The sequence below is a fragment of the Mobula birostris genome, chromosome 22 (assembly GCF_030028105.1).
Source record: "Mobula birostris isolate sMobBir1 chromosome 22, sMobBir1.hap1, whole genome shotgun sequence".
Taxonomy (NCBI): Eukaryota; Metazoa; Chordata; class Chondrichthyes; order Myliobatiformes; family Myliobatidae; genus Mobula; species Mobula birostris.
Genome location: NC_092391.1, coordinates 10,230,097 through 10,242,898, shown reverse-complemented (window position 1 = coordinate 10,242,898; position 12,802 = coordinate 10,230,097). Strand labels below are relative to the sequence as shown.

The following is a 12,802-nucleotide window of genomic DNA, read 5'->3' as shown; positions in this document are numbered from 1 at the left end:
CTATACAGGCTTTGACTTTCTTTTCATTTAAAGATACATTGAAGAACAGGCTCTTCCAACCCAAAAAGCCACGTCACACAGCAACCCACCTATATAACCCTTTAACCCTAACCTAATCACAGGCCAATTTACAACAACCAATTAGCTTACTAACCCATACGTCTTTGGAATGTGGGAGGAAACTGGAGCACCTGGAGGAAACCCACGCGCTCATAGGGAGAACAGACAAGCTCCTAGCAGAGCCAGAAATTAACTCCAAACTCCATTGCCCTGAGCTGTAATAGCGTCATGCTAACCTCTATGTTACTATGACACCCTGACTTATTAAGCTTTTTTTCAGTCTAACAATTAAATCTGCTTGGGATGTTTTTCCATCAAACATTCAGTAGACTGACCTGTACTCTAAGTTTAATGTTATGCCCATTTATCAAACTATAACTTTATCTTAACCATTCCCGCATTAGGTACCACAAGATCAATATTTATAACTCCACCACCACCACTCAAAGCACACTTCACCAGAAATAAATATTGTTATTGGCTCTACAAGGAAAGATATGGATAACCTTAGGTTTTTAAGAAGGAAGAGGAGGAAATTCAGGTGAACTATAAAATGATCTAGACTGAATCAAAAATCAGTTATTTTCACCGTCTTATATACATGAAAATTGTTGTTTTGCGGCAGCAGTACAAGGCAAAGGCATAAAATTACTATAATTACAAACTATATAAATAAAGCAAAAAAGTAATAATAAAGTAAGTTCATGGAATACTCAGAAATCTGGAGATGGGAGAGGAAGAAATTCACGAAGACTAGAATAAAAAGCTAGGGTGTATTGTTGAGGTTTTAAAGGACATTGGTCAGACAGCACATGGAATATGGTGAGCAGTTTTGAGCTTCTTATCTAAGATGTACTGGTATTGGAGAGGGTCCAGACAAAGTACACAAAAATTATCCCAGGAATGAAAAGGTTAATATACAAGAAGAGTTTGATGGTTCTGGGCCCATACTCACTGGAGTTTAGAAAAATGGGGGGGGGGGGGGGGAGAGAATCTCATTAAAACCTATTGAGCATTGAAAGGCCTAGATTGAGTGGACGTGGAGGGGATATTTGCAGCATTGAGAGAATCTAGGACCAGATGGCACAGCCTCAAAATATAATGTCCCTTTAGAACAGAGATTAGGAGGAATTTCTTTAGCCAGAAGGTGGTGAATCTGTGAAATTAATTGCCAAAGAGGGCTGTGGAGGCCAAATCATTAGATATATTTAAAATGGAGGCTGATAGGTTATTGATTAGTAAGGGTGTCAAAGGTTATGGGGAGAAAGAGGGAAAATGTGGTTGAGAGGGATAATAAATCAGCCACCATGGAATGGTGGAGCAGACTCGATGTCCTGAATGACCTAATTCTGCTCCTATGTCTTATGGTCTAACTTAGTGAATGTCCTGATTAGACATTACCAAAGCAGAGTTGATAATTTCATCAGCGACTGGCTTAATAGAGGGAAAAAATAACTAAGAATTAAGCTTTTGTTGTAATGACAATGTTGAGATTGACAAATTCAGTTTATGGTCAAATGCAATCTTTCTCAACTGGACACAGTGGTGAGGGAATGAAGAGGATTAGTGCAGACCGCAAGACAATACCCTGGGCAACCTGTCAATTAACAAGATACACAGAACTTGCAACTGCTGCCAAGAAAAAATAAAATCATAAAATGGTTCTGGATTTCGGCAAGTCAGGCAGCATTCGTAAGAGAGTAACATAAGTTAACGGGTCAAATTGATGAACTTTCATTGAAGTCCATTAATATAGAGATGGTGGAGAGATCTAAACAAAAAGAACATCGAATGGTAGAGCAATCAAAATTTAATGACAATCAATCATTACAACCGTCAGAGTGAAGAAGCCACAAATTGCGAAAAGCTGTGGGAGATGCTGCTGACGTGCTTCAGAATGTATGAGGGCAAAATTAAAAACTCATGAGGAGAAAGCAGAGATAAAATCGAGATTCAGCAGTGCAGAAGCATAGGAGGAACTACGACAACTGCATTAGATGACTGTATTTAAAAAGGAATACAATTATGTCAAATGTTTTCTTAGACAATACATGAGTGGATTTCAAAAATTAATAGTTCAAATCTGTAATGACAGTTCCAGGCACAATCTTCACAAAAGACAACAGTACACTTAAATAATCTATAATGGTTTCAATGTTCTCATCATAATCCATGGAAGAATGCACACTTGAGAAGCAGATTAAGAGACTGTAATTTAAAAGGGTTGGCACACATCAAACTTAGAAGGGAAGCTAAAACAGCTTATAAACATTGCCTAGAGTGCTCAAGCAAATTATAGCCTTGTAGCTCATTCTACAGATACCCATTATGGTGTATGTAAATACAGAAAACTGTTTAAAGAAAATCAAAATCTTGCTCATTACAAAAATGAAAAGCTGAGGATTGTTCTTATTTTCTTTGTGACTGTTTTTATATAATGGTATCTGAAATCAATTGAGAATTCATTTTCATTGAATCTCCAGTAATATTTTCAACAGAAAATATTTTTTCCATGCAGAGTAGCCTTTTAATTTACTAATTAGATACATGGGAGAGATGCCCATTCCGGTATTTGTTGGAGTGAAAGAATAAAACAAAACAAAAAGCAAAAGATTTGAAATGTAATAAGACCATGAAACTGGATCAAAGTACCATCCAATGATATTGATAAGCCTATGATATGATCTATTGTATGCACATTACACAACATTCAAACAGGCATTTGAACATACAAAAGACCCTCAAAATCCCTCTGCCATCAGGTTTCTGAATGGACAATGAACCAACCCATGAACGCTATCTCAACACGTACAAAATGCTGGAGGAACTCAGCAGGCCAAGAATAGAAAATAAATGCTGCCTGGCCAGCTGAGTTCCTCCAGCATTTTGTGTGCATTGCTTAGATTTCCTGATCTGCAGATTTTCTCTGGTTCATGAACACAACCTCACTATTTTTTGCTATCTTTTTGCACTACCTGTTTAATTAAATTTATATTTTAATCTAAAATCTCTTATTGTAGTTTACTTATTCATGTGTCAGGTCTCTCAGGGGGAGCGCATTTTAGAATTGTGATCACTATCTCCATCTCCTTTACCATAGCATTGGAGAGGGATAGGAACAGACAAGTTAGGAGAGCATTCAATTGGAGTAAGGGGAAATATGAAGCTATCAGGTAGGAACTTGGAAGCATAAATTGGGAACAGATGTTCTCAGGGAAATGTACGGCAGAAATGTGGCAAACGTTCAGGGGATATTTGCGTGATGTTCTGCATAGGTACGTTCCAATGAGACAGGGAAAGAATGGTAGTGAACAAGAACCATGGTGTACAAAGGCCGTTGAAAATCTAGTCAAGAAGAAAACCTTATGAAAGGTTCAAAAAACTAGGTAATAATAGAGATCTAGAAGATTATAAGGCTAGCAGGAAGGAGCTCGAGAATGGAATTAGGACAGCCAGAAGAGGCCAAGAGAAGGCCTTGGCGAGCAGGATTAAAGAAAACCCCAAGGCACTCTACAAGTATGTGAAGAACAAGAGGATAAGACGTGAGAGGATAGGACCAATCAAATGTAACAGTGGAAAAGTGCGCATAGAACCGGAGGAGATAGCAGAGGTACTTAATGAATACATTGCTTCAGTATTCACTACGGAAAAGGATTTTGGCAATTGTAGGGATGACTTACAGTGGATTGAAAAGCTTGCGCATACAGACATTAAGAGGATGTGCTCAATCTTTTGGAAAGCATCAAGTTGAATAAGTCTCCAGGACCGGACGAGATGTACCCCAGGCTACTGTAGGAGGCAAGGGAGGAGATTGCTGAGCCTCTAGCGATGATTTTTGCATCATCAGTAGGGATGGGAGAGGTTCCAGAGGATTGGAGGGTTGCAGATGTTGTTCCCTTATTCAAGAGAGTGGAGATAGCCCAGGAAATTATAGACCAGTGAGTCTAACTTCTGTGGTTGGTAAGTTGATGGAAAAGATCCTGAGAGGCAGAATTTATGAACACTTGGAGAGGCACAATATGATTTAGGAATAGTCAGCAAGGCTTTGTAAAAGGCAGGTCGTGCTTTACAAGCCTGACTGAATTTTTTTTGAGGATGTGACTAAACACGCTGATGAAGGTAGAGTAGTAGATGTAGTGTTTTTGGATTTCAGCAAGGCGTTTAATAAGGTACCCCATGCAAGGCTTATTGAGAAAGTAAGGAGGTATGGGATCCAATGAGGCCTTGCTTTGTGGATCCAGAATTAGCTTGCCCACAGAAGGCAAAGAGTGGTTGTAGGCAGATCATATTCTGCATGGAGGTCAGTGATCAATGGTGTGCCTCAAGGATCCGTTCTGGGGCCCCTTCTCTTCCTGAATTTTATAAACTACCTGGATGAGGAAATAGAGGAATGGGTTAGTAAATTTGCTGATGACACAAAGGTTGAGGGTGTTGTGGATAGTGTGAAGGGCTGTCAGAGGTTACAGAGGGACATCAATAGGATGTAAAACTGAGCTGAGAAATGGCAGATGAGTTCACCCCAGATAAGTGTGAGGTGGTTCATTCTGGTAGGTCAAATATGATGGCAGAATATAGTATTAATGGTAATACTCTTGGCAGCGTGGAGGATCAGAGGGATCTTGGGGTCCAAGTCCATAGGACACTCAAAGCTGCTGCGCAGGTTGACTCTGTAGTTAAGAAGGCATACGGTGTATTGCCCTTCATCAATCGTGGGACTGAGTTTAAGAGCCGAGAGGTAATGTTACAGCTATATAGGACCCTGGTCAGATCCCACCTGGAGTACTGTGCTCAGTTCTGGTCACCTCACTACAGGAACAATGTGGAAACTATACAAAGGGTGCAGAGGAGATTTACAAGGATGTTGCCCGGATTGGGGAACATGTCTTATGGGAATAGGTTGAGTGAACTCGGCCCTTTCTCCCTGAAGCGGCAGAGGATAAGAGGTGACCTGATGGATGTGTATAAGATGATGAGAGGCTTTGATCATGTGGACAGTCAGAGGCTTTTTCCCAGGGTTGAAATGGCTAGTATGAGAGGGCATAGTTTTAAGGTGCTTGGAAGTAGGTACAAAGGAGATGTCAGGGGTAAGTTTGTTTGTTGGTGTTGTTGATTTTTTTTTATATAAACGCAGAGAGTTGTGAGTGTGTGGAATGGGCTGCCGGCAATGGTGGTGGAGGCAAATACGATAGAGTCTTTTGAGAGACTCTTGGATACGTACATGGAGCTCAGAAAAATAGAGGGCTATGGGTAACCCTAGGTAATTTCTTAAGTACGTACATGTTCGTTACAGCATTGTGGGCTGAAGGGCCTGTATTGTGCTGTAAGTTTTCTATGTTTCTATGTATTACATTGTACTGCTGCCAAAAAAATGAATTTCATGACATAACCACAAGAGATTCTGCAGCTGCTGAAAATCTAGAGTCACACACACAAAATTTCTGAGGAGTTCAGCAGGTCAGACAGCATCTATGGAAAGGAATAAATAGTCAACATTTCAGGCTAAGACCTTTCACCAAGACGGGCAAATGTCAGTGATATTAAACCTGATTCTGAAAAGATCTGCAAATTTAATCTTTACCGACAATAAATCCTCAATAAATACAAGACAAAATGGGACTTTAAAAAGATACAAATTAATTCATGTGAAGAAATGATAGGTGTGGGATGACCCACAGCATGGTATTTCCTTAAAACAGCACCCTTAGTTTTGAGCAAGTCTCTTATAAACTTTTTTTGGGTAGACAGACAGGTAGATTAGCCAGCTGTTGGCGTAGTGGCATCAGCGCCAGACTTCGGAGCGAATGCTCCCGAGTTTGAATCCAGCCGGCTCCCTTGCACACTTTCCATCCGTGCTGGGTTGAGCATCGAGCTAGCAGCTCGGCCTCGTAAAAATATGAAAGCCTGCTAAAAAAAAAAACGTCATCATGACGGCGTCCCGATGACCCCACTCAGAGTTAAGGGCTTTCTTCTTCTTCTAGACAGGTAGATGGGCAGGGGTTTGTGGTTGAAGTAAATGTTTAATAGAATTTCTGTACAATATGCACAAATGTAGTTTTGGAGAAGTCAGAACCTGATATCGTACTTACTACTTCGTAACTGGCAGGTGCCCGATACCGTGATGCAACCACTCCAACACCCGTAATTGGATCCATGGACAGATCTGGCAAAGCTTCAGATAGATCCCATATTTCAGGCATCATTGAACGACTCTGAAGGGGTGGGAAGAAGAAAAGTAAGTTCACACAACCTTTAATAAATTTCAACTGCCTCAAACAGAGTAATACGAAAGGTATAAACCACTAACCATACAACATCAACAACACTAATCCCTTGGTGTCAGTGAAAATCTCGAGACAGCTACACAAAGATCTAACCACATGAATGCAAAGAACAGTAACTAAGGTTCAAAAGACTGAAGTTCTCCTTAATATCTCGGTTGGGTAAACATTGCAATGGCCTAGGAGCTTCATGTTGCATGTTCATTAATTAGAAAAAACAGGTTACAGCAGAAAAACAAAAACAATAAGCTGACAAGTCCTTCATTCTTAATACATTAGCAACAAACTTCATGTGCTTGTGTCCAAAATACTTCTGATACAATCCTTTCCAATTAAAATATTTCCACGTATTTTGATTCCCTATTGATAGGAGTGAGGGGGAACTCAACTATCACATTTTATTTGAAAATATGATATAAAGATGTACAAAAAGATAATATATAGCACTGTGCCAAAATCTTAGGCACATATTCTTTCTTACTTCTCTTCTAATATTTGTATATCTGTGCACTTGTAATGGTACTTTGACAAAATAATTTCCTTTGGGACCAATAAAATCTCTACCTATCAATATACAGTATATAGCTAGGTAGGATGCCCAAGACTTTTGCACAGTGCTGTATTTGTCAACGTGGAGCAGAGAGCGAGTTTGTAAATCTGGTGGGAACAAAGGATGTTGGGAATAGTGAAGGTGGAGCGCCACAGGAGGAGTGTGGGACAGGTGGCAAAGAAGGAGTGTCAGGGGTGGGGGAGTGAAGACACACTCAGCCCCAAGACACCAGCAAAGATCATTTGATTCCAAACAATTGATTTATTATTACAGAATGTGTCTTTGGTGCTCCACGCTCCCTCACCCCTCCCTTCCCCTTTTCCCAACCATCATTCCCATCTCTCTATACCCTTCCCACTCTCAGTCCACAAAAGAGACCCACATCAGAATCAGGCATATCATCACTCACATGCAGTGCCTATAAAACGTATTCACTCCCCTTGGAAATTTTCATGTTTTACTGTTTTACGACATTGAATCACAGTGGATTTAATTTGGCTTTTTTGACACTGATCAACAGAAAAAGATCCCTTCGTGTCAAAGTGAAAATAGATCACTACAAAGTGATCTAAATTAATTACAAATATAAAACACAAAATAACTGATTGCTTAAGTATTCACCCCATTTAATATGCCACATCAAATCATCACTGGTGCAGCCAATTGGTTTTAGAAGTCACATAATTAGTTAAATGAAGATCTGTTTTTGGCGATCTGTGTGCAGTCAAGGTGTTTCAATTGATTGTAATAAAAATACTCCTGCATCTGAAAGGTCCAATTGCTGGTGAGTCAGTGTCCTGGCAAAAACTACACCATGAAGACAAAAGAACACTCCAAGCAACTCTGCGAAAAGGTGATTGAAAAGCACAAGTCAGGAGATGGATACGAGAAAATTTCCGAGTCACTAAATATCCCTTGGAGTACAGCTAAGTCAATCATCAAGAAATGGAAAGAATATGGCATAGCTGCAAATCTCCCTAGAGCAGGCCATCCTCAAAACCTGACTGACCGTGCAAGAAGGGGACTAGTGAGGGAGGCCATCTAGAGACCTATGACAACTCTGGTGGAGTAACAAACTTCAGTGGCTGAGGTGGGCAAGACTGCACATACAACTATTGTTTCCCGGCTGCTTCTTCAGTCACAGCTTTATGGGAGAGTGGCAAGGAGAAAGCCACTGTTGAAAAAAAAACACTCATGAAATCTCAGCTAGAGTTTGCCAGAAGTCAGTTAGAAGAAGGTTCTACTGTCTGATGAAACCAAAATTGAGCTTTTCGGCCATCAGACTAAACGCTGTTCAGCACAAGCCAAAAATCACACATCATCAAAAACACACCATCCCTACTGTGAAGCATAGTGGTGGCTGCATCATGCTGTGGGGATGCTTCACTGCAGCAGACCCTGGAAGGCTAGTGAAGGTAGAGGGTAAAATGCATGCAGCAAAATACAGGAAATTCTGGAAGAAAACCTGATTCAGTCTGCAAGAGAACTGTTTGGGATAAGAACTGTTTTCCAGCAAGACAAGGACCCCAAACATAAAGCCAAACCTACACAGGAATGGCTTAAAAACGAATATCCTGGAGTGGCCAAGTCACAGACCAGACCACAAACCAATTGAGAATGTGTGGCTGGACTTGAAAAAGGGCTGTTCACTCACAATCCTAGTGTAATCTAACAGAGATTGATCAACTTTGTAAAGAATAGGGAAAAGAATTGCAGTGTCCAGATCTGCAAAGCTGATAGAGACTTATCCACACAGACTCAAGTCTGTAATTGCCGACAAAGGTGCATCTACTAAATACTAACTTGAAGAGGCTGAATATTTATGCAATTAACTATTTTGTGTTTTACATTTGTAATTAACTTAGATCATTTTGTAGAGATCTGTTTTCAATTTGACAGGAAAGAGTCTTTCTCTTTTGATCAATGTCAAAAAAGCCAAACTAAATCCACTGTGATTCAATGTGTAAAATAATACACATGAAAACTTCCGGGGGGGGGGGGGGGGGGGGGGTGAATACTTTTTATAAGCAATGTCATGAAATTTGTGGGGTTTTTTTTGCAACAGCAGTACAGGGCAATACATAAAATTACTACAGTACTGTGCAAAAGTCTTTGGTGCCCTACCCACAGGTTTCCCCCACTATCCAAAGGTACAGCGTTCCTATGAAACGGTTCATAAGCTGGAATGTTGTAAAGCGAATAAGCAATTACCATTTATTAATATGGGAAAATTTTTTGTGCGTTCCCAGACCCAAAAAATAACCTACCAAATCATGCCAAATGACACATAAAACCTAAAATAACGGCAACATATAGTAAAAGCAGGAATGATATGATAAATATACAGCCTATATAAAGTAGAAATACTTTTCTACAATCAATGCTGCACTGTTCTCCATAGCAAAAATCTCACGCAAGCGCTCTCGGCAGAAACACAGCGCAAGCACTCTCGACAGAAACACTCTCTCCAGTAACCTTTAAGCTATGAAGCTGCCAAATCATACCAAATAACACATAAAAATACACAGCCTATATAAAGTAAAAATAACGCATGTACAGTGTAGTTTCACTTACCGGAATCTTCAGTTCTGCTGGGAACTTTTCGGCAGCTTCAGTACCAGCCGAAGCACTCTCTCCAGTAAGCGTTAAACTATAAAGCTGCCCTCACCTCAGAAACCGAACAAACCGCCCATGACTACCTTTAAATTCCACTTTCACAACACTTTCATCACCATCGTCCAGTGCTTTCTGTTTCAGCTTATTAAGACTAACTGATTTCTCTTTAAGTATAAGAAAACTTAATGGAACACCACGCTTTGTACACCCATCAATCCACTCAAGCAATAGACTTTCCATTTTATCCATTATTGGATGCCGACTAAGAGAGACCACTTTGCTTCGAGCAGAACCAACAGTAACGTCGGCAGCTTTCAAAATTCTTTCTCTCTGCATATAAATAGTGTGAATGGTGGACGCAGGCAAGTTCAACACGCGGACAATGTCCTTACTTCATTCACCACAATCAAAACGCTTAATTATGTCTAGTTTTACGCTAAGTCTAACACCCTTACGAGCTCTTCTAGGCTTTTCCGATACCTTAGAGCTCATCTTGCTAACGGATGCACAAAATAAATCGAGATAAAGCACGTGTTTAAGCAATGGCGGCTAGAATGCAGTTCCGGGGGAGAAGCTTGGCTGTTCGAGCATGCGCTGCCTTTTTTTGCACGCTGCCTTTTCTCGTAACAGTGAAAACACCTTCTCTTAGCAAAAACAGGTAACTAATGTAGGTCTTCCGTAACAGCGAGGTGTCGTAAAGCGAACGTTCGGAAAACCGGGGCCACCTGTATATATACATCTGCCATAGTTGGATGCATCAGCAAGCTGAGTACAGGGCTACGGTAGGAAACTTTGTCACATGGTGTGAGCAGAATTATCTGAAGCTTAATGTGAAAAAGACTAAGGAGCTGGTGGTAGACCTGAGGAGAGCTAAGGTACCGGTGACCCCTGTTTCCATCCAGGGGGTCAGTGTGGACATGGTGGAGGATTACAAATACCTGGAGATACGAATTGACAATAACCTGGACTGGTCAAAGAACACTGAGGCTGTCTACAAGAAGGGTCAGAGCCATCTCTATTTCCTGAGGAGACTGAGGTCCTTTAACATCTGCTGGACGATGCTGAGGATGTTCTACGAGTCTGTGGTGGCCGGTGCTATCATGTTTGCTGTTGTGTGCTGGGACAGCAGGCCGAGGGTAGCAGACACCAACAGAATCAACAAACTCATTCGTAAGGCCAGTGATGTTGTGGGGATGGAACTGGACTCTCTGACGGTGGTGTCTGAAAAGAGGATGCTGTCCAAGTTGCATGCCATCTTGGACAATGTCTCCCATCCACTACATAATGTACTGGTTGGGCACAGGAGTACATTCAGCCAGAGACTCATTCCTCTGAGATGCAGCACTGAGCGTCATAGGAAGCCATTCCTGCCTGTGGCCATCAAACTTTACAACTCCTCCCTTGGAGGGTCAGACACCCTGAGCCAATAAGCTGGTCCTGGACTTATTTCCCGGCATAATTTACATATTACCATTTAACTATTTATGGTTTTATTACTATTTATTATTTATGGTGCAACTGTAACGAAAACCAGTTTCCCCCGGGATCAATAAAGTATGACTATGACTAAAACTTCTTGCACAGTACTGTCAATCTAAATGAAGTATGAAGAGTAGAGTGGAAGTAAAGATTTCCAACAAAATACACTCAGTGTTCCAGAGTTTAGTTGCCAGAGTGTGCAGATGACTCAGAAAGGCCCTTGTATTCTCCTGAGATTCACCATAAAAAACAATATCACTTAGCAAAAAGAAAGCACACATTACAACAAGCTCTATCAGAATGACATTTAGCTATAAGATATTATTGGCATTTCAGTTTTAATAAAAAGTAATCAATATAGTCACAACCTATTTGCCAGACAATTCAATAAAAATGTGAAACTTAAGGCAAAACTAAATGTGGGGCCTTCCATTAACAGAAAGGAGAAGAAAAACCAACATCACAAAGCAGGTCACAGGCTACAGGAAGTGGCAGATACAGCCCAATCCATCACACGCAGAACCCTCCCCGTCCCCACCATTAGAGTGCACTTACATGGAGTGCTACCATAAGAAAGCAGCATCCAAAGACCACCACCATCTTTTTTACTCCTACCATCAGGCAGGAAGTTGTTGTTCCTTTTCATACCTTCTGGCCCATCTGCATTTTGACTACTTTTTTAAAAAAATCAAGCCCAAACTGCTAGCTTGATGCTCAACCCAACACGGTTGACCATGCAATGAGCTGGCCAGATTCAAACTCAGCTCCATTTGCCTTAAAAGTCCAATGCTGATGCCATCACACCACCGGCCGGCTACATCAGGCAGGAGGTACAGACACCACCAGGTTCAGTAACAGTTATTATCCTACAACCAGCAGGCTCTTGAACCAGCCTGGATAACTTCATTCACTACTGTTCCGAACTGATTCTACAACCCACAGACTCATTTTCAATGTCTCTTTACAACTCATATTCTCAGTATTATTTCATTTGCTCTTCTTTTGCACACTGGTTTTGTTTGTCAGTCTTTTGACCCTTTATATACAGATTTTCATTATATTCTACTATATTTCTTATTTTCCTGGAAATGCTTGCAAGAAAATGAATCTCAAGGTAGTATATAGTAAAAACTACATACTTTGATAATAAATTTACTTTAAGAAACAGTTATATACAGAAGTGTCAACGATACAAACTCAAAAATAATTCCTTTCAAGCACACTTTTTTTATTCTCAACATATTTTAAAGCACTATTGATATCTAAAATAAATTTAGCTGGAATTTGGCATTAAAAACCACAGAGATGATGTCATATCATCCTGTGCATAATAAAGAGGTCAGTCTATTATCAACAGGAAAACATCACTTTTTGTTGACTTTCTGTTTTACCCCGCATTAGGAGTGACTGAAGATTACTGTAGGTCATAAGAAAAAAATCTGCAGTTCAAAGTGATTTTGATGGAAGATCAGACTATCCAAAAATCAAACATTGAAATGAATCACTGCATTCTGTGTGAACATTCCTACACATTATCTGCAACAATAATCAGAATCAGGTTTAATATCAATGGCACATTTTGCAAAATTTGTTGTTTTGCAACAGCAGTACAGTGCAATACATAAAAGTTACAGACAGAGCAAAATAGTGTGGTAGTGTTCATGGACCGTTCAGAAATCGAATGGCAGAGGGGAAAAAATTATGCTTAAAACATTGAGTGCCTGTCTTGAAAGTTCAAAATTCAGAAACAAATTTATTATCAAAGTATGCATATTTCACCGTATACTACCCTGAGATTTGTTTTCTTCCAGGCAGACTC

At 40.3% G+C, this 12,802-nt stretch overlaps 1 protein-coding gene across 6 annotated transcripts in view; it reads right to left on the bottom strand.

Moving 5' to 3' along the window:
- The window catches only part of LOC140186092 (multivesicular body subunit 12B-like), a 270,340-nt gene that overhangs the window by 219,662 nt on the left and 37,876 nt on the right, over nucleotides 1-12,802 (bottom strand). For all 6 annotated transcript variants that reach the window (XM_072239968.1, XM_072239966.1, XM_072239969.1 and 3 more), the window contains exon 2: nucleotides 6,147-6,269. In XM_072239968.1, coding sequence (XP_072096069.1) covers nucleotides 6,147-6,260 — 114 coding nt within the window. In that variant the 5' untranslated portion in view covers nucleotides 6,261-6,269. The remainder of the gene's footprint in view (nucleotides 1-6,146; nucleotides 6,270-12,802) is intronic.